Genomic DNA, 22,716 nt, shown 5'->3' on the forward strand with positions numbered 1-22,716 from the left:
TGGAGTCTCCTCTGGGTTAGTGTAAGTGGAAATAAAAGGTCAAGGAAAACCACCCACCTTAATGTCTACAGCTGGTGCATAACGCAGCAGCCACTCGGCTCCGCAGCAGATTGTCTGTCGGCTGGCTCCTCAGTAACTAGTGGGTCATTTGAGGTTTTCGTGCTCTTCTAAGTCCTCCGTGGCTTGGCCCAAATCACCTGGCATGGTTCTGACCTCCCCCAGCTGCCATGTTAACACTGGAGCAATGCAATTGCCAACTGCAAGAGTGAGACTTATGTGCGGAAGAGCTGGAGCTTGGTTGGCAATTGGCCCATGAACCTGGAACTCGCAAGAGAGCAGGATGGCCGTGAACCAAGGATCCCCTTCCAAGCAAAAGGCAGAAACGCAGCTTGCCCTTAATGGCACCAAAACCAACCTTCTCCTTCCCCTAAGACTCACTGGGGGTTGGAGGAAAGAGACACTGATCCCAGATAAGTGCAATATAAGAAACTAGATACTCAGTGAAGAAAGGTTTGATCTGAGCTTGAATTCCTTGAGACAAGGGTGCAGGTGACCTCAGGTCTTCCATGGCCAAGTGCAAGTGAAGAAAAGATTGATGCCAACGGTGCAGAGGGAGGGTTTTGGCTGCCTGGAGCATTCAACTCCAAAAGGGTTCTCACCATAGTCAGACTCTACTTTGGCCGAAGAGGTATCGATTTCCCAGGCTGGAACTGTTAGCGTCTAATTTAAGTAAAAAGGCAAGTGTAAAGGTTGTTTGGATAGTGCAAACCTGCCCTTTATTTGCAGTAACGAAAGTGGGACCAGAACTCGCAGGACTGTCTGTGTAAAGAGAAAGGGGAACCCAGGATGTGCTAGAGGTCAGTATTACGGTGCTCATTGTCTAAAAGGCATGGCACAAGGAAAAACTGGCGGACTTGACTCTTGAATGCCTGGATAGAAGGTGCTAAGAGGTGGTGCTACGTCAAATGCTCAACCACAGAGCGTGGTCTTCTGTGCGTAAGGACAATCTTCTGGGTGTAAGGACCCATAGAATAAAAATATAGAAAATGGTCACCTGTTACAGACTCGGATGGAGAAGAGAGAGAGAATAAAAACAGGACCAACTCAGGGTTACAGAATATTATAATCCTGTTGATCTGAATTATCTGGATCTGGCAGGTAACAAACAGCCAAACGCTCTTCAAACTGGGCAGATTCTAGAAGGCTGCTGTATGCCCAGGAAATAGACCTTCCTCTAATGAGGAAAAACCTGAATCTTATTGCTAGGGAGGAACTGGTATGGTTAAGAACACAACAAGGAAAATGGTGGGAACAAGTGACAACTAGCTACTTATCTATGTACAGCATCTAGCGCAGTGGGTCGTAGTCCATGGCTCAGAGGTGCTATGGTAATACAAATAATAAAGGATCCAAAATGCAGCAGTACAAAGGTGCTAGATTTAAAGAAAGCAAAAAATGAGGAAATAAGAAACAGCTCTATATTTCATAAAGAAAATCAGCTTGCTGGAGGGGGGGAGGAGGACAGTGGGAGGGCCAGAGAAGAGGCAGAGGTGAGCAGAGCTGGAAATACACGCTTGGGAACAAGGGCATATTGCACTCTAGTCTGGCAGGGATCATCCTCAAACCCACTTGCAGTTCAATGGTTTACAGGGCCTTCCTGAGTACAGGCAGTCACTGCCCAGCCGTGCTTCCCACCTGCAGCTTGGAGCACACGAGTGACTCCAGGTACTAACCTGCAGGACTCCTCTCTCAGGAAGGCAAATGCAATTTCAAGCGGAGCTGCCCTGCCTCCCTGGCCTTTCCCCATCTCAAGCGCCCCACGCCAAAGCTTGAGTGAGGAATGACCAGCACGAAATACTTGGAATTCCCCATGAGACGGAAACCTTGACGAGTAGCATTCCCCTGACCCCCGCTGGGGGCAAACAGGTGCCTGCATAAGACAGCAGCTGGTTTTCTCTCATTCCACACACGGTGTCCTACCCATCTCAGCCACCCTCGCAGGCCCCAGCTGGCGCGGTGGCTGTCATGCTAGGCGCTCGGAAGGTGTGCTGTGGGCACAGCCACCAGAGAGGAGCAGGGGCTGTGCTGCTCTCAGAAGGGCAGGTAATCCTGGTGCTGCTTTCCTTGCACTTAGCCCAGGTGGCCCTGCCCGGTGTCTCTGCTTTGCCTGGGCCTGGCAACGAGCGGGGCTCTTGGGTGGGAGATGACGAAGCGGCCATAGGGACAGAGTGGAGGAGGTGCTAGCAGTGTGGGGGCAGGGGAGCGGGGGCTAGAGCCAGTGGGGCCTGCCCATGGCCAGCGAGTTCATTTCGCCTCGGTCAGGTCTGTGATCTGGGAGGTGAGTCCCTCACCTTTTCTCCGATGTTGGGACCCAGTTCTGGGCCCCTGTGCAGAGCACGTGCCGGGGGGCTGCCTTGGGAGATCAGCTGGCGGTCACAGTGGGACGTGGGACTCCTCTCTGGTCTGCTGCATCTCAGGCACTGACGCTGTGTTGCAGTATAGAGCTGGGGATGAGAAACTGCCTCTCCTCTCCTGCCATGGCCATTGACAGCATCTGCTAAGGTCCCACACTCCACTCCCTGGGGCCAGGGCAGTGACCTGCAAGATGCTCTAGGTCCATTTCCTTGCACCCCATTCTCTTCCATCCTCCTCCTCTCCTCCAGTAGCTATTCATAGGGCTCAAAAAGTTGCCTGAGCCCAGACCCACCCCTTACTCAGCTGCCGGTGTGTTATGCTGTCACAAGTGGCTGTCCTAAGCCGGCCCTGAATGACTTTCAAGCAACCTGGGCCATCACAACGCAGGGTCCCCTGTAGCTATCCCTGCAGCCCTGCCTTTGCCCCTCACTGATAGAGTAGGGGCCCCGCTCTGCTCCCCCCCAGGGCTGGCAAGGGCTGGGAGCCACAGGGAGGATGCCCCACCTGCTGCAGTACTGGAATGTGACGGTTTGCAGGGGGGGGAGGGCTGGGTAATTCCATATGTTTCCTGCCCCTCGCAGCCCTTTCCTGGTTTGGCGGCGGGGGGCAGTTAATGCCCCACTAAGATCTCCAGGGCAGTTCACCCTCTAAGCGCTAGTTGCAGGCGGTTTGCAGACTCAGGCAGCAGGCACGACCTCAGTCGTGCTCTGGTCACATTTCACGCTTTTCTTCACACTCTTGAGGGCTAGAAACTTGATTTTCACTTAAAAACTAAAAGCTGGATTTCGACCGTCTCATGCCTGCAGGAGCTGAGGCCCCAGGGCTGGGCTTACAGGGCCAGCTTCCTAAAAGAGGTCATCACCCCGGACTGGCACACAAAGGGGGAGGAACCCACGGGGATTTTTTTGTTGTGATTACACAGAGGAAGTTGTGACTCGCTTTCAAAAAACAGCCAGTCAGTTACCAGGCGAAGGGCTGGGTGCACCTGGACTTTCACCCTTCAAAGAATCCAGAGAGATCAAACTTGTCGCACAAAGGCTCTGCCTTCTTTAGCAACGTCATGCCATGAGTCTGAATCACTTATGTAGTAAAGAAGTGAAGCCAGGGCTACATCTACACTGCCCCGCACTTGGGAGTACAGCAGAACCCAGTTTATCTGACCTTCCGTTATCTGGCGCGCCGTATTAACCGAACAGCCAGTGTACACAGGTCCAGAAGTGGGTGATTTCTCACTAGCTGGTGCTGCAGCCTTGCACTTTCCCATTCTCCAGATTATCTCAATTTTTGATGAGCCCATCAGGCCCCAGTCCCAATTAGACCAGATAACCGGGATTCTGCTCCACAGGGGTGTGAGTAGCAGTGTGTACTAAAGTGCTGCATGGTAGCTCCCCCACGTGGACGCTGCCGGCACAAACTAAAAGGTTCCTAGTTCGTATTCATGTAGCCCCATGTGACGACGACTGTGTTAATGTGGACTGGGGACCATTTTGTTCACGCCTGCAGTGTCTGCACGGCTATTTACGAGGCAGTTTAAACCTCCAGTTGCCTTATTGGGAGACTCCCCTTCCACAGTGCATTGTAACGCCGCAAGTGGCTTCGCTGCATATGGCTGCTCTGCAGGGAGAAAGCTTTCAGCCTCCACATCGCTTCCCTGGAGCAGCATGTCACTCTGCTGCCTGCCAAGTTTCTAACATTACAGTGGTCACTGCCTAGCTCTGCTTCGTGAAGCATGGTTTGGGTGGGGTTCTCCCCTTGCCATCCCTCTTGGTCAGGGTTCTAGGTCTGCGTTCACGCAGGTCACCTGCACAACAGTCAGTGTCTGCGCCCCAGTGAGCCCAGCCTAGCGGACATATGCACTTACTCATATGATTTCGGAGTGCCTAGGAGTGCCTGGGGTGCTGACACCTCCTTCAGAGCAGCTGTTTGTCTGCGTGCCAGGCTTCTTCGTGGCACGCTTTCAGTAGCTGTGGGCACCGCATTTATTTAGGCAGCCTCAATGGCGTGAAATACCATGTTTGGCTGATCTCCCACATCTAGGCAGGCACCAGCACTACAAACAAGCACCTAGGGCTGCTGGTTCGGTACCTTTGGTCGCTCTTTAGAAATCAAAAGAAACAAACCTGAAACTGGAGAAATGGTTACAGTGATTTGGCTAACCTGGTGCCATCCCAAATGAAGGCAGAGGGCCTGGTATAACACTCATGGCAGTCTCTGGCTGCGATTCTTACTGCTCTGGGGTGGAGAAAGATGCTGGACCAGCCATTCTTGTTATAGTCACGGAGTGGACAGCTGCAATTCATGCAATGCCTACGTAGTAAACAGATACTTCACATGCCGCTGCAGCCCTCGGGGTGTCACAGGGATCTGTTCCGGTGTTGTTTAACATCTTTATTAATGACCTGGATGTAGGAATAGAGAGCAGGCTGATCGAATTTGCAGATGACACAAAGCTGGGGCGGGGTGTCCAACACTTTGGAGGCTAGAGCTAAAATTCAGAGGGATCTTGATAAATTGGAGAGTTGGGCTATAGACAACAAAATGAAATTCAGCGAAGACAAATGTAAGGTTGAATGTAGGGAAGAAAAATGCACAAATCCAGACTGGGGAATAACTGGCCTGACAGTAGCACTGCTGAGAGGGATCTGGGAGTTGTGGTGAATCACAATCTTAACAGGAATCAGCAATGCGAAGCTGTTGTAAAAAAAAAAAAAAACAACTGCAATTTTAGGTTGCATTAACAGAAGCAGAGCAAGCGAGACATGGGAGGTGATAATACCGCTCTACTCAGCACTGGTTAGGTCTCAGCTGGACTGTACTGTGTCCAATTTTGGTCACCAATGTATAGAAAGGATGTAGAGAAACCGGAAAGGATCCAGAGGCAAATGACAAAGATGATCAAAGGGATGGAATGCAAGTCATGTGAGCAAAGGCTGAAGGCACTGGGTATGCTTATTTGGAGAAGAGGCAATTAAGGGGGACGTGATAGCGGTCTTCAAATACTTGAAAGGCTGCGATAAAAAAGATGGAGAAAAGTTTCTCTCTTGCCATAGAGGGCAGGACAAGAGGCAATGGGTTCAATCTACAGCATGGCAGATTTAGATTAAAGCTCAGAAAAAACTTCCTAGCTGTAAGAACGTAGGACAGGGGCACAGCCTGCCTCGGGGGGTTATGGAAGCTCCTGCACTGGAGGTTTTTCAAAAGGAGGCTGGATATCATCTGTCTTGGCTGGTTTAGACACAACAAATCCTGCATCTTAGCAGGGGGCTAGAACTAGATGACCCTTGCAGTCCCTTCTAACCCTATGATTCTACAGGTGTTATGCAAGAGCTTAGTTTGTGACGGCACAGGGTGGGCATCCTGCTTCACAATCTAGTGAACCGACCCGTTCATACAATGCTCCCTCTGGCTTTCTGTCTGCTTCACTTCTAATGCAACGCTTTACAGCATTCCACAGCTGTGCATCGGCTCTATCTAAATAAGAATCTTATAGGTTAAAGATTTATAAATGGCTTGAATTACAGATGAACCGATTTAGCTCACAGTTTGCAAAGTGTCTCAAACATACTCTGTCACCTGTATAAACAGTGACTCAAAGGTAACTAAAGTGCAGCGTCAGGTCATAGGCGTAGTTACAGCACATACACAGAAGAGGTAACTATACGCCAGAAGGCTTAACCTTACATCTGACCTCCAATGGACTTCTCTGCTGCTTTTATGATGTGCACTCATTAGGCATTCAAGTTAACTCGGAATTAATGCTGGCTTTTGTCTTAAATTCTTCCTGCCGCCCCTTGACTGCTCAGCTTCCCAGGCACTTGTCTCCAGTGACATTTATGGTGTTGGTTTTCCAGACGAGACACGAATGTCTTGTGGGCATGGAAGAAAGGTGGTGTCAACGGTAGAAAACTCAGCTTTTCTCCGTTCTCTTGGCCCCTTCCCCTACTCTGCCCTCCCCACACACAGCCTATTGCAGTTCACCTTTAAAAATAAACATAGCTGTCAAAATTATACAAAAATAAAAATTGATTTCTGCCGGGCTTCTTATCTCACTGCAACAGAGCAACCCTTAGCATAGGGTTTCCCGACATGTTGAGGAAGATCTGTTCTTGGAATCCAGGTTAACTTGGTTGTTCAATTCTAAACCCTTCCACTGCTTTAAAATCCCAGCGCTTGTCTGCAGTCAGTTCAACCCAGACAACTGCACTTGTCATCTGGCAAGCATGGTAATCCATGGCGTATCCCCAATGGGTCTGGGTATTCCTCCTGGTTATTTTTCGATGTAAGTTGCTTCAGAAACATCTCTTGTAATGCTGGAAGTTGAATGGAAGGTGAGAATCAGCAGGTGAAACCCATTCATGTAGGAAGTGGCATCACTCCAAAGCTGCTTCATTTGGTTCCCACAGACATTCCCACTGTGGTGTGTGTCCTGCTGGCCTTCTGGATTCGCTTCTCTGTCTGTCATTAGAAAGGAACGCTATTTCCCGATACGGGGGCAGTGGCATTTACTTCAGCAGAGCCCTTAGAGTTAAGGTGACTGTGATTGCTCCTCTCCCTCGGCATCGGTAGAGGTTGAGAGACCATCGGCCTGTAGATAGCTACAGATCTTTACCTAGTTCTGGATTGCCAGGTCAGTACCAATCCTTGTAGTGCTCTGTCACTGTAGCGGGCTTAGTCTGATACCGGGTACTGCTCACTTGAGGGAAATCCACGTAATCCCTAGCAAACGTCTTTAATTCCCAGGCCAGAAGTTTGTTCCCTTTATTTCCGCTGAGTGCATCTGAGTGAGCTTCAGCTTGATTTGTTTAATAAGGCCTTTAATTTCCCTCTTGTATCTTAAAATCGGGGGGACATTTTCTTTGCAACCCCTTGTTTATGTACCGGTTCCAGCCTATTTGCTCAAGCTTCTCCATCCCACTTTTCTTTTTGCCTCAGTCAGCAAAAGACAAAAGCAAAATTTGTATCATTCGGATTAGGAGTGCTCCAGCCTTCACCAAGAGTCACTGGCTGCCTCTTCCTGGGGCCGCTCTCAAGCCTGCAGAAGCGCTTCTTTGAGTTGTTTCTCTCGTCCTTGTCCCACTTTCAGGGATTTGTCTCCTACACCACCGGGGAGATAGTTCTGCATGGTTCTCAGCACACATTCTCCAGCAATGAGTCGACAGCTGCACCACTGAAACAAGCCCTGCTCTGCTCCCAGTAAGACGTGAGCGTGACGACCCTACTGTTGGTTTGCGACGTTTCAAGTTACCTGCATTTGCAGGACCTCCGAATGCAGACGGCAGTTGAGAAGCGCTGCACTTCATTATTTGGACAATAGTAAACGGGCCAAGGCAGGGACGGTGTCAAGGAGAGGTCTGTGAGAGGAGTCGTGGGATGGGGAGTTGGACAGTGTGCGAGGGAAATCCATGTAATCCAAGTGAGCGGTACCCACTATGAGACTAACCCCACTCCAGGGACAGCGCACACTGAGGTGTATGGGGCTCATCCATAATCCTGGGCCAAACGCCCTGCTCACCATTTGCTGGGAACCTACATCCCACCGTTCCAAGATCTAGCCAGCCCAAGGTGTGCTCATGCTACGCGACATCTCTGCACACTAGTAAGCGTCCTCTAGCTGCAGTTTGGTGCCATCTTGTGGCTAAACAGCATACCCAGAATAATCCCACCTGGGCTCGTCTACGGCTGCACTTCCAGTAGAGAAGGGAAAGGAAGCCACCGTTCTGAAAACCAGGGTTTTTTTCACTTAGGACCCTGGGTGTGTACGTACAGTAATTTTGCGCCTATTTCTCCAGCCATGCTGGGACAGTCACTTGGAGATCGTATGCTTTCATGCATGTTGACAGCCCTACACAGATGACAGACTTGCATACCCTTTTTTAAATGACTGCCCCCCCACCCTCTCTCCTGGGGTGGATCTAAGACCTCCCCCCTTCTCACACACCCTCCTACACACTCACCTCCTGCAGCACTGTTTAATTCATTTTCCATTCCAAGCCAATGGCCGTATTGGGGGAGGAGAGGGGGCAGGAATTCTCAGAATTTTGTTTTTTCCTTATAACAAACCTTCCCTTTTCCCACTCAAACTTTATTACCTCGTGTCTCTGTTTCCTCCACCCCATCCCCCCATTCCCTCCCACACATAAACCCTCACTTTTATAAACCCAGGACTGTGTACTTGAAGTTAAACTTTCCTAACTGTGAGCTGTATTGACTTTGGATTGACCTTCCATTGAAAGTACTGGGATCCCCTTTGCTAGTGTGTCTTAAAACTAGACTGGATAAAGCCATTAAAGGAACAATCCTGCATTTGTTTCTTGCCCCATCTCTCTTTCCCATGGAAGACGACTACCACAATACAGGTCCATCCAATCAATAACCCACATGGTCAATTCCAACCAAACTTGATCAAAATCATGTCTACAGTAAATCAAACATCTTCCTTGAGTGCAAATGAGCATGATAAATCTTTAAAGGCCATGCTTAGACTGAGCTGAAAATTTCTGTCAACTTTTTAAAATGAATATATCTTCTTGACCAAATGTTTTTGTTTTCATCTAATAAAAGTCCTTTGAAACGAAGCGAAATAATTGCATTTCTTGAGAACATTTTTGTAAATATGTATGTGTTTAAATCAGCTTGTAAATTATGATGGCCTGGATGATCTGCTTCTCAGGAATTAGAATCTACTAAGGCTCGCTTCCTTGGTTTATGCCAAAGTGGGAATTCCCTCGATTTGGGCCTTCTGTACATACCTCATCTCTGTCATTAGTTTTTAGCTGTAGAAATGGTTGGCTTCAGAACTCCTACTGTTAAGCAGGTACACTGAAAATGGCCCTTTTGACATGGGGACAGAAAGGTGAGCTCTGATTCTCTGGGTAGCGATGGGCAGATGTGCTCCTGTAGGTCAAAAGGAAGAAGTATGGAATCTGTTTTACCAGCTGGGATACTTCTTGGTGTCACTTAAGATGCTGACAGATGTAAGACAGTAATACAACTCTCAAAAAATGCCAGTCGTTCTAGGCCAGAGTGGACTGACTGGAAAGTCACTAGCCTTTGACTAGCTTGACAGGAAAACAGCTTTGCTCAGCTTAACTGACCACTTAGTAGCTCTCCTGACTAACATTATAACTTTTGAGGGAACCCAAAAGAACTGGAATTAGAACTGTGTGGATGGAAACCGTCTCCTTGTTTGTTTCACAGGCTGGGTGCCCTGATGTGTTCACCTCTTGTGGGACCTCCTGTAAACACACGTTACAGTTCTGAAGATATTATAGGGCACACAGCAACCGGCATATTGCCCAAACCCTTAACATAAGACCACTCTGTTCGCCAGCCTCACCATGTACTTGTATCTCTACATCTAGGGGAACAGGTTGCTGTATTCCGTGCTCTGGATGGACAAGTATACGTAGTCGATGCTTATTGCCCACACCTTGGTGCTAACCTTGCTGCTGGTGGCCGAGTGGTAGGTAACTGCATTGAGTGTCCATTTCACGGATGGCAGTTTCGGGGAGAAGACGGAAAATGCACTACAATCCCATATGCTGAAAAAGGTGATTCTCTTCTTTCTCCTTCCCTCCCCACAATTCTGCAACCAAGAACTTGTGGCAATGGCAATGCTCTGTCTCTTCTGATACAGAACCCACTGCCCTAAGCAAATATAACCTTTGAAACATCAGATTGGACAGGTCTCAAAATGGAATTGGAAATGGGGCATTAGCATCAATGAGGTGAATTTCTAGGGGGGGCCCTCAGGGATCTGTTCTTAGCCCTACACTATTTAACTATTTTATCAGTGACCTGAAAAAAACCATAAAATCATCACAATACATTTTGCACACAAAAATTGGGGGGGGGGGGGAGTGAGGTGGGGCGATGAACAATGAAGAGGACAGATGTCTGATACCGAACCATCACTTGGTCAAGTGGGTGCAAGCAACCAATATGTGTTTTACTACTGCTAAATGTAAATGTATACCTTTAGGAACAAAGAATGTAGGCCATACTGACAGGATGGGGACTGTATCCTGGGAAGCAGTGACCCTGAAAAGAACTGGGGGGGATGTTGGAATAATCAGATGAACATGATCTCCTAATCTGACACTGTGGCCAAAAGAGCTAATGCGGTCCTTGGATGAATAAATGGGAAACTCAGGTAGAAGCAGAGAGGTTATTTGACCTCAGTATCTGGCACTGGTGCGACCTCTGCTGGAATCCTGTGTCCAGTTCTGGTGTCCAGAGCTCAGGAAAAATGTTGATACATTGGAGAGGGTTCAGAGAAGAGCCACGAGATGATTAGAGAGTTAGAAAGCTTGCCACACGGTGATCGATTCAAGGAGCGTAATCTATTTATCCTGACAAAGGGAAGGTGAGGGGGTGAGTTAGTCACAGTCTATACGTACCACCTGGGGAACAAATAATTAATACTGGGCTCTCCAATCTAGCAGATAAAGGTAGAACATGATCCAGTGGCTGAAAGTTGTAGACAAATTCAGATGGGACATAAGGCCTACATTTTTAATGGTGAGAGTCATTAACCAGTGGAATAATTTACCAAGGGATGTGGTGAGTTCTTCATCCCTGACCATTTTAAAATCAAGACCGGATATTCTCCGAAAAGCTCTGCTCTAGGCATTATCTGGGGGCAGGTCTCTGGCTGTGTTATACAGGAGTTCAGACTAGATGATCAAAACGGTCCCTTCTGGCCTTTGTGGGATTTATGAATCTATAAAGGACATGAGACTGTGAGACGTTTGTATAGTCTGAGCTGACCTCAAGTGAAAGAGGATTTCCCGCCCTTTGATTCTGTATATAGTTAAAAGACAACACTATTTAATGCCTCAGATAGAGGGGGGCTCATTGATGTGAATTATTTTATTCATTTAAATGATTTGAATGAATTAAACTTAGACCTTAACATAGGTTAACATAGGTTGCCATAATGTCGGATTTAATGTTAATCAGGTTTATTTGTAAAAAGAGAAATATATTTAATGTAACTTTTAAAAAATCCAAGTAAACATTTTAAAACACCCATCAATTTAGATCCACCCTGTCAGGTTTGGGCTCCCAAGCGTCTGTCTACACTGCAGCTGGCAGCAAGCCTCCCAGCCCAGGTAGACAGCCACGCGCTAATGGAGCTAGCTACCCATGTCCAAATCCAAGCTCAAGTAGCTAGCCCAGGCCACAATGCAGAGGTACCATCAGACTCACGTGGGCGAACACAAGCCACAAAACCAGTCATCCTTCTGCATTGTTCTGGAAGAGCGTTCAGCTCCTACCCAACCAGCACAAGAGATGCTGTGCAGTGCTAACGCCTTCTGTTAGGTCTCTGCCGCTCTGTGCTGATGGCTGAAGCTCAGGGCTGGATGAAACGATGACCCAGTGTTAGGCTGCGCTAACCTATTTCTCCCCTCTGCAGTGCCAGACTTTGCAAAAATTAAAACCTGGCCCTCGTGTGAAATAAATGGAATGATCCTTGTCTGGTATCACTGTGATGGCGTTGATCCAATGTGGGCTGTCCCAGAGCAGGAGGAGATCACCTCGAACGAGTGGGTGTATCACGGCCACACAGAGCATTTTGTCAATGCACACATTCAGGTAGGAGACTTCTACTAGGTCTGGCTAGAGTATGGATAGTGCTGCAGGTTTTTGTGCTCTGGAAGTTAGACCCTACCGAAAGCAGATGAGGACTCCACTTCTACCAATCACTAGCCCGAGCTTTGAAACGTTCCCTCTTAAACTTTGATTCATACATGGTGAAGAAGGGGAGGAGCTGGTAGAACACTAAACAAATGGCCTTAGCTCTGTGTCAAGTGTTTCCTCTTGGAGTCTAGTGAAGGCCAAACTCCTATTGACTTCAGTTGGAGATCTGCCTACGATGCTTCATCCAGCCACTCAGTTATGGCATGTGGATGTGCCTGGAGTTGTTAAAAGAAACTCAAGGGAGTTAGGCACCCAACTGAATACCAAGGGGGTATGTACCCAACTCCCAAAGCCTTCTCTGAAAATCTCAGCCCATAGTAAGACTTGACCATTTCCCCTCTTCTATTAAATGGCACTTGGAAATATACACAAGCTCTTGGTATGACGGTTGCCTATCTCAGATGGTCCAATTCACTTGGCCACAAAACATTCATATAACTGGTCGCTAAGCTGTATCCCGCTGAAATACACTGCCTGCCTTGTTTCTTAACTGGAACTGTCAGTAACTCTTCTCAGATGACTGGTGTCTGACTGACTCACGTGGCATGTAACCAGGACATGTAACCAGGAAAGAGCAGCCTTTATTATGGAGGCTCCACTTCGCTGTTCCATCGTTAAACTCTAGTTGACCTCTGCACTTAAAGCAGGAATCCAATCGCTTCGTTGTGTACAGAGAATGCAGCATAAGCTCCCCAAACATATAGCACGTGCTCTCTGAATACAGAACGGACGATCTGAGACTTGACAAGGGAATCTGTTAATTTAGTTTGACTTAAAAATGAGTTGATTATGAAAGGATCCTCTTAGAAATGTACACCTAATCCCAAGAGGTTTCTCTTCTGAATCATCTTTTAACTACTGAACAACACAGATGCTCCAAATTTCCCTGAGTTAAAACTCACTGAAATCTTGTGCATACAATACATTTGAAGAGACTTTACTGATTAATGGTAACTCTTTTGCTGCTAATCTTCATAACAAAGTTTTTTCTTCAGCGGGAGCCGACAAATGTTCTCCTACAAAGAATTCCACGTAGAACTGTCTCTCTCAAAATGGCTGCCACTCCCCAATGCTTTCCATGGAAATAAGGCCACAGGCTGCTCATACCAAAAATGGTGACTGGTATGGTTCTTACTGGAAACAATGGGAAGTGGTGGCTACTTTGATGGAGGGCATCTTAACTGAGAGCTGTTAGGTCTCTGTTTTACTTAGCACAATGGAAGATGGCAGCCATTTTCATATCAGGGGAATTCTCTGAGTTTCTCTGACGACTTTTTGTGTACCAGCCTCTGCTGACACTTCTATTTATGAAAATGAATGGCCAAAACTACTGTTAATCCAAAACATGTTTTTCCAAAAGTTACCTGTTGTCCACTCAACAGCAAGGTGGAAACTGGGGGGTGCGTGCATGAAAACATGAGGCACAAAGCAAGATTTGGGGCAGGCTGCATGCAGGAATGCAGGGGGAAAGAAGGAGGGAGAATTTGGGAGAGGAACCCTGGTTAAAGCAGCTGCCAAATATTAGCTTGTTACAAGATTTTGTTAAAGAGACCCTCAGTCTCCCCGCATGGCTATGACACTTGTTTGTTTCATCCATCTGTTATGTCTTGTCATTAAACTTTCCGGGGCAGTGACTGTCACGGTCATGTCCGCACAGTACCTGGTGCAGTGGGGCTATCTGGGTGTTGCTGCAGTGTCACTGGAAATATACGTTGCCTGTATCAGAATGGACATGTAACTTGGAACAAATTAACGTGTATTGACGGAGTCTGTCAGGTAACAGTTACTGTTCCCCACATGCAGGAGATCCCAGAAAACGCTGCAGACTTTGCGCATCTAACTTTTCTCCACGAACCAGTTTTTATGAGTGGAGTTGACCTGAGATACACACACTCCAAGCTGTGGGAGTCTGTGAAGCACTGCTGGAAGGTAAAAGGATCAACATAACACACGTATTAAATTTGAGTCGTTGCATTGACTTGCAAGTCCAGTTCAAGCTTGCCTTTGCTTCAGAGTTTTCCATATCTTCTGCCCTTCTCTCCTCTCACACACCCTTATGGTTGGCTTGAGCGCCCTTCTCCTGTCTTGCACTTGGCCTCAACCCTCCAGCCAGACTCATTTGTATGAAGCCTCTTGGGAAATATGACCAGCCTCTTCCCTTTCCACCTTAACTTCAGATATTCTACAAGATACTCAAACGACAACGGTCCTACTCCATATGTCTTGTTTTGTTCTTTTTCCTGTGTCTCTAGACTATGGGTATGTCTATACTGACGGCGGCAAAGTCGCCACCGTCAGATCGATGTTTCTGGATCCATTGAGCGGTCAGTGTAGACTCGCTCAATCGATGAGGAGGTGGTTTTAATACATCGACTTCCTGAAGTGGCGTGGCGCTGCATTGACGGCGCAGTGCAGTGAAGACGGCGTGCAGAAGGGAAGCAGAGAAGTCAACGGGAGTTACACAAGTTTTTTGTGTAGCTTGCTTAACTCCGGTTGACTGCCGCCGAATCTCCAGGTAAGTGTAGACCAGGGCTAAGTCACTTCTTCTCAATCTCTTTTAGGCTGAATGGCAGCCAGAACCAGAACCCAATAAGCACTGTTCCCAGTTAGAGGTTAAACATAGTCTAACGGTGTTTGGAAAGCACTTCTCCTGGATGGATTTCGCTGTTCGAGCCAGACAGGTATGTAACACGTCACGGAACAGTGCTCACAAGTGCCAGGAACAAAGGAAGTTCTAGTGATTAAAGGGCACAATGAAATCTAATGTGGGCACTCTCACAAACTTGCTGGTTTTAGCTAAGTGATTTGACTTCCCTGTGCCACAGCTACATAGCTGTGAAAAGAGGCACAAGCAAGCATCATGCATTTTTGTATATGTCTCCAAGGGTGGAACAAGACCCAGGGGAACGGATGCATGTAGAGCACTCTGTCCTGAGGAGTGAAGATGCAAACCATTAGCAACACGAGGAAGAGAAACAGCCGTGGAGTGACTGGGCTTGTTTCTGTCTAAACTTATGGAAGCAGTTGAGGGTTTGTATGGAACAGCGGGGATGTTTCAAAGGACTGAAGAAAAGCTAATGTTTAAAAAGGATAAATGGGATGATTTGAGTAATTATAAGCTGGTCATCCTGACATAGATCCTAGGCAAAATAATGGCATGGCTGATATGGGACTTGATTAATAAAGCATTAAGAGATGGGAATATAATTAATAACAATCAACATGAGTTGATGGGAAATAGATCTTGTTTTCTTTTTTAAATGAGATTCCAAGTTTATTTGAGAAGTGTTGCTTTAATAGACATCCGTCAAGCATTTGACTTGGTACCCTACGACATTTTGATTAAGAAATTGCAATGATACAAAAATCAACACGGCACAAATTAATAAACAACTAGGTCTCAAATGTAATTATAAATGGGGAAACATCATTGAACGGTTGTATTTCTAGTGGGGAATCCCACAGGAATTGGTTCTTGACCCTACACTATTTAACGTTTTCATCAGTGACCTGGAAGAAACCATATAATCACTGATAAAGTTTGCCGATGACACGGGAAATTGTAGTGGTAAATAATGAAGAGGACAGATCTCTAATATAGAGCAATCTGGATTGCTTGGTAAACTGGGCACAAACAAAACACATGCACGTTAATACCACCGAATGTGATATCTAGGAACAAACACAGGCCATTCTTATAGGAGGGGAGACTCTATCCTGGAAAGCAGTGACTGAAAAAGATTTGGGGTGGGGGGCAGGGTGGATAATCAGCTGAACAAGAGCACCTAGAGTCATACCATGGCCAAAAGGGCTAATATGATCCTTGGATATATAAACAGGGAAATCTCAACTAGGAGTAAAGAGGTAATATTACCTCTGTATTTGGCACTGCTGCACCCACTGCTGGAATACTGTGTCCAGTTCTGGTGCCCACAGTTCAAGGACATCAGTAAATTGGAGCGGGTTCAGAGAAAAGCCACGTGACCGATTAAAGGATTAGAAAACATGCATATAGTAAGAAGTGGTGGGAGATAGAGGGGCCTGGCCTGGTTAGGGGGGTGCAGAACAATGCAGAGAATTGAGGTGGGGGCTGGGTAGAATTAATTAGAATGTGAGGTCTGGGGAGCAGCTGAGCGATGCGCACCTCATACAAACTGTCAGGTAGTCAACAAGAGTGGGGAGCCAAAATCACCTTTAGTTGGGAGAGCTGGCACCACACATACACTGGGAAACCAAGGTCAACCACACAATGCAATGGAATGTTTTTTCTAAAAAAAACCCCAAAGCACTCCTGGCTCTTGGGGTCTGACTCATGATTTGGAAATATTTGGAGTTGGCAAAAATAGTTTCCCGCCTTAACATAGATTACAGCTACATTGCACAGGCTTCCCTCATTGCAATGCGTTAGGCTACACCTTACGGTTTGGCTTGGCAGCCCCACTTCTTGAGGCTCCTGTTCTATTGGCAACAGGGTCTCTGAACCGCCTGAGTTTGGCCGCAGATCTTCTAGAGTGGAGGCAGCAGCGCCCTAGGACGAGCCAGCTGTTGGCTAAAAGGCTTGGCTCGTATTCTTACTCCTGGTATGAAGTGTTGCTGTAGGGACTCTTCCAGATGGGGGATGTTCAAAGTGTGTGAGGAAGAAGCTGTGGACCCGTGTCCATCAAAGGACAGGCCTGGCAGTAGGAAGCCTCTGATGACCCTGACTAGACTGAGAAACAAGCCGTTGAGCAAATGTTAATTTTAACACAAGTGGCCGTACACGGCACCTCCTGTAGATAAAGGGGCTCAAAATGGGTCTCATACCTTTGCCAAATGCTGTTTGTGTCGTGGGCGAGGTAATATCTTTTATTGGGCCACCTTCTGTTGGTGAGAGAGACGCTGTCGAGCTGACACAGAGCTCTTCTTCTGGGAGCCTGAGCCATACACAGGGTAAAACACAGTTTTTCTCCCAAAGTGGCATGGTTGGTTAGCAACACCTGGATGGCAAACCCAGCCTCTGTCACTTCCTAACCTAGCCCAAACCCCACAGGGCAGAGGGGCTCTGCTGAAGACTGGAGCAGGGGCAGCTGGGAAGAGCCGGCTCGGAGGGTGAAGCGTAGAGGCATCTGACTAGCTGGGCTCGGGATGCTGGGCATGTGGTGCCAGTTTGGGACATGCATTTGTCTTTAGCTCTGTCACAAAGCAGGGAAAATCAAACCACACATCACTCTCATGTTCATCTACTTCCCTGTTCCATGAACGTAGTGTTTGCACCTGGCTGTGGGGCATGTGTGGCTCTAAACTGTGGCCTTTGAGGGTGGTGATTACTAGGAAGAAAATGTATAGGACCAGACACTGGGCTTCGTGGGGGAGAGCGGTGGCAAGGTGAGCGCAGCCAGCAGTGACAGCTCCCTGACACGCTCCTGCAGCCTGGCGCAGCGTTAATGACCCAGAGCCATTTGCCCAGACCTGCCCTCGACTTCAGGGTGGGAGCTGGGAGCTAGCTATGCCCACCCCTACATCAGATGGAGACTCCTGCCTGGGATAGCACGGCCTGAGCCGCATAAGGAGCCCCACGCTGGGCAGAGACTCTGCCCCTAAATACAGGCTCTGGCCCCTGGACCCAGCAGAACTATGTTCAGCCCATCGGTGGTGAGGGTTGGCCCCCCCCCCTTGCTCTGTGGCCTTCCTGCGTGAATACGGGAATGAGCTGAATTCCTTCTCTGTCTGAAGGTAGGGCCAGGGCTGGTCTTCCTGACCTTTGAACACGCTTTCCTGGGCCGGGGGATCATTCTGCAGAGCGTGACGCCCATGGAGCCTCTCCTGCAGCATGTCGTCCATCGGATCTACTACCAGCGAAACATGCCGGCGGTGATCCCCAAGTTCATTCTGAAGGTGGAGTGCATCCAGGTAAGCCGCCATGGCTGGGTCTGCACGCTGAGCTGGGCTGTGAGTCCCAGCTGGAGGAGCCTCGCCTGCACCAGTGCTGGTTAGCTGGTGGGCGAACACTAGGGTGCAGTGTGGCAGCGGGAGGGGCTCCATGGGCATCACGCTCTGCAGAAAGATCCCCGGCCCGGTCCAAGACACTGGGTACGTTCTCAGAGAGCGAGCCCTCCCGCTGCTCTCGGCACGGCTACGCTTCTGACTGCGCAAGCGCAGGGATGCCGCCTCAAGATGGGAATTGTGCCCTCTCCCCGCATGAAGTGCAGACGTAGCCGAAGAGCTGCTTCTAAAGGGAGGGGGTGTAAGCACTGCGAAGCCCCTTGCTGTCTTGGCATCCGTAACCAGCCACGCTCTGTGGCACTCGGGGCTGCAGTGTCTGGGCTTGGATTACAAGGCAGACTGTTTCCCAAGTGCCCCCCTCAACCTTTGGTAATGCTGCAGACGTGCAGGGCAGTCCCGTACGCCGGGACAGGAGGCTGAATGCTAAAGGCAGTGGAGCCGGCAGGCAGCGAAGTCTCCTTACACAAAGATGGCTCTTGGTGCGTTTCTTGTGTGTGTGTCTGGCTTCGACTTCCACAAACGTGGCAGGCGTGAATGTCAGAGGCAAAACTGCCCTGCCTTGTGCGCTTGGTGCTTTGAAAGCCAACGGGGTTTGGGTGCCGACCGCTCCCTTGGGCCAGTTCAAGTGTTCTGGACCACTACAGCTGGCGCCCAAAGGCCTAGGGGAAGCAATATCCGAAGGCAATGGGGCACTAGTCTGTTGGGCCTTGGCATACGGCAGCCAACTCTGCGACTGGGAGAGGGAGCAGGGTGGTGCAGAGTCCAGCTTTGCGTGCCGTCACCAGCCTGGCTGGCTCAAAGGGACGGCAGCACCGTGTGGTATTCGCTGAAATTTCCACCTGGCTTTCGCAGTTAGTCCCAGTTCAGTGTTCGGCAGTGGCTGAGAGCCTGGGAGACCATGCGAGGGCTGCCTCTTAGCATAACCATGGGCCTTTGGCCAAGTAAAGACGGGCCGTTTCTGGTGCTTTGCTGCTATTGGGAATCCTTGACCTGCGGGGAGGCACATGGAGGGCTCCAGCAGCTCCTTTCAGTGCTTCACAACCCCTGGTGCTGGGGGCTGCTGTTCTGATGCCTGCTGATTACCCAGCACTCCCCATTGCCACGACCTTGGACCTCTCTGACGGGGGAACAGAGCCATGGCAGAGCCATTCCAGCCCCTCCAGGGCCGGCAGCCATTTCAACAGCAGCTCCAGGTTCACCGCATCCAAGGGAGCTGAAGGAGCCGGCTGTGGGAGCAAGGCGCTCTAAGCTGGAGATTGCACAATGGCTGGCAAAGGCCTCAATTAGTTTTGGTAGCCTCTCAAAACCCCTCCTGAGATCAGAGCCCCGGGCTTCTGTGCGCTGACAGACAGACCGACAGACAGAGCCTGCCTACAGGAGGTGCAGTGACTCACTCCATCTCATGGGGGACCTAGGAGTGCACTCCCCCTTTGACAGATGGGGCAGCGAGGCAGAAGAATTAGGGGACTCCCCTGACGTTACGGGAAGTCTGTGCTGGTAGCTGAATCCAGAACTCCTGAGTCCCTGCCCAGTGCCTCGGGACCACCCTACCTCTCTGTCAGCGCACACCACACCAAGCAATCCCCTTGGCGCTACTCTGCCAGGCGGGACTGGCGCCACCCCTCCCTGCCTTGGCGTTCCTTCAGTGACTTATCCCCCCAAGGTCTGGATCCAGTTGACAGCTGGCCGTGTAAACTGGAAGAAAGCTGGAGCCCATTTGCTCGGACTCGGGATGGTAGTTCTGGAACTAGGCTGGTGTTCTCGAGGCTGGAGGCAGCCCGATCTGCCACTGACCTAACGAGGGTCCAATTTAAGCATGCGACACATGCAGACTTTGGATCTTGCCTGTGTCACTGAGGTGTAAGAGCAACACTAGTCCCTCCAGAGGCTGCTCTGCCAATTGAGCTCCGTTACTCTTATGTCTGGGTGGAATTCACATTGTTTGTCTTACCCTGTACATCACTTAATAGTTCGCAGCCTAGATACGAGCATGACTCTCCCAGCGAGATACTGCTACCTGCCCGACAAGCTCAAACCCTTGACTTGGCTCACTCTCCGTCTCAAAGAGAAGGCAGTACTTTCACGGTATTTCCTACTGGGAGAGCATCTCCTCCCATTCTGGGCTGCCAGAGGCCAGACTTGTTACCCTTCTGGGGTTTCTGTGGATGGAAACATTTTGTGTGTTGCTGAGTTGTTTAAAGGCTGCCCATAGCTGACAAGATGAGCCCCACACCTGCTTGGTGTTATAATATTTATACTGGAAAGGGAAACTCGTATTGTTCAGCACCTGGAGCCTATGAAAGGTGCTAAAAATAAACTCTTCTCCTAAACCTTAAGTGGTGCTAAGGGGAAATGCCTCCAAGATAATAGAAATTTTGAGAGATCCCAGGTGAACACAACAAAGGAGTCTGATAAAGAAAATGGGGACGAAAGGGGCATTATGAATTCCTAAAAATCCCCTAAGCTTGTGTGATGAGGACGTAGGGGACTTAATGCGGCTGTTCTGTGGCTAATAAACACTCAAAACACAGTGCCAGCAAAAGGTAAATAGCTGAGCTTGCTTCAGAGCCTGGGGGATCTCCGTGGATGCTCGCGTGCTGCACCAGTAGCATCACTAGAGTCTTGGTAGAGTGACTGAGCCTCTAGTTCAAAGTGCCAGGGATTTAAACTGATTCTGCTTCTTCCCTCCACAGTTTGAACGTGACATAATGATCTGGAACAACAAGCAATATCTTTCGAAACCACTGCTGGTAAAAGAAGATTCCATGATCCAGAGGCACAGACGCTGGTTTGCTCAATTCTACAGTGAGAACAGCACTAGATTCACTTCCCAAAAGGATGGCCTGGACTGGTGACGTGCATGTGGGCAAAAGATGTCAAATGGCTGCATCCCTCACCCGCCAATAAGCACAACAGCCAAGCTCAGAGCACGCTAATTCAGCTGCATTTCTATATTTTCAGTGGCACAAACGGGAATCTACAAGTACAAGTAAAATTCTCTAGTTCAATACGTCTAGCTGGCCAAGCGTAGTGTCTTCCATGTATGGCTGGGCAAATCTCGTAAGGGTTGTGTAGGCTCTGCTGTCACAGCTGAGCTGTAGTACTGGGTGCCCCCATCTCCAATGGGACAAGGAGACACAAACTCCTCTCTAGAAATCTTCTATATTTCTCAGCTTTTGTTACTCGGAGACAATTGCGCAAACCCCTGATCCGTAGATGCTGCAGGGCTCACATGCTCCAATCCCCTAAAGCTGGCATTTGACATTCTCCGCCCCACAGCAAGTCACGGTGTCAAACCTGGATTACTAGCAGGGATGAGGAACAGGCAGGGTTACTCTAAGGGACGGATCATCCGTTCTCTTGCTAATGTCCTTAGAAACTAGCAAGGGAACACAGCAATGGTCAGGACTGGCTAGAGGTGGTCCCTGGCAGCTCTCTGCAGGAGTCTTACTTTTCCAAGGCGTTTATCCGCTCTTGAACAGCTACGAATGGAATTATAGCCTCTAGTGAAGAAGGGAAGTCATTTTCCTGATTGTTTTACAGTGGAAGAACGTAAAAACCAAACCTCTTGAGAAATGAATAGTTCCTCTGGGATCACCAGTAGGGACTTGTTTAGAAAGCCATGTACTCAGGTCAGGCACGTGCAGAGACAGCTGACACACTGTGTAATCAACATTTAGCATGTATACGAACACCGAGCTCTGCTGGGATGGCTAATAACTGCTCCGGTTTCCATTCTGCGTTGTTCCTTAGTAGTAGAGATAGAAGGACCAAATTCTGCCTCGACTCACAACCTCTAGAGTCCTGTTTACTCCGGGTAAGTCAGGGCAGAGTTTGGCCTTTAGCTCTCGTGGGGATCACATTGTAATGTAGTTACGCTGTGCTAGCAGCCACCAAAAACAAGGAGCAGAGCACAGAACCGTTGGGAGCCTGCCACCCTCGCTTGCTGGAGCTGCCTGGCGTTGTCTGCCATACAGGGCGCTTGTGCCATACAAAATGAGGGTGTCACAAAGCATTCTGCGAAACCGCCCTCTTGTGTCTTGTGAATTCTGCACTTTACTAAGCCTTTTGTTTTTGCACTGAACCATAAAACACTGATAAACAGTGAGCCTGAGGCCTTTCCAGCCAAGAGTTTCTCTAGCCTCTGAAGACATTAGTGGTTCGGTTACAGCGTGAACTGCTTATACTAGTCCCTTACCTTCGCAGTTACCACCTAAATGCTGGAGCAGGTCTGGACTATGGGAAATAGCAATGCCGAGGGGGCTCATCAATCCCTTGCAAATGTCCGGCTCTCTGGTGTGACTGAGCGTGTGCTAATGGCAATGAGTGCCCCAAATAACCCTTGGAAGAATTGGAGCCAGGAAGAGGCAGCCTGTAGGGAGCTGGGTTCTTTCCTGGCTCGCACATCCCCCAGAGACGTGTTAACAAGTGGCACCGGTTTCATCTCTTCAGTGAAAATTCTTTCTGCGACGTGAAATGGGCTTTTGTGACCAATTAGCTCCTTGCCTTTACTGGTAGACTCTGTATAGGTACTATTTTTATAGTACAAAGGTTTCGTAAAAATGTGTGAAGTAAAAATACACCAAGTGTGCCGTGCCTCGTCATTCTCCACAGGTC

General features: G+C 48.8%; 1 protein-coding gene across 1 annotated transcript in view; it reads left to right on the plus strand.

The window, feature by feature from the left end:
* LOC137161994 (cholesterol 7-desaturase nvd-like) overlaps nucleotides 1-21,011 on the plus strand; it is a 32,472-nt gene extending 11,461 nt beyond the window's left edge. The window contains exons 2-7 of the mRNA XM_067561507.1: nucleotides 9,777-9,965; nucleotides 11,834-12,012; nucleotides 13,921-14,046; nucleotides 14,679-14,798; nucleotides 17,830-18,006; nucleotides 20,793-21,011. Of these exons, the coding sequence (XP_067417608.1) occupies nucleotides 9,777-9,965; nucleotides 11,834-12,012; nucleotides 13,921-14,046; nucleotides 14,679-14,798; nucleotides 17,830-18,006; nucleotides 20,793-20,954 (953 nt within the window). The 3' untranslated portion in view covers nucleotides 20,955-21,011. The remainder of the gene's footprint in view (nucleotides 1-9,776; nucleotides 9,966-11,833; nucleotides 12,013-13,920; nucleotides 14,047-14,678; nucleotides 14,799-17,829; nucleotides 18,007-20,792) is intronic.
* Nucleotides 21,012-22,716: the final 1,705 nt, after the last annotated feature.

The sequence above is a fragment of the Emydura macquarii genome, unplaced genomic scaffold (genome assembly GCF_026122565.2).
Source record: "Emydura macquarii macquarii isolate MOO-44397 ecotype Brisbane River unplaced genomic scaffold, CSIRO-AGI_Emac_v2 contig_2417, whole genome shotgun sequence".
Classification (NCBI taxonomy): domain Eukaryota; kingdom Metazoa; phylum Chordata; order Testudines; family Chelidae; genus Emydura; species Emydura macquarii.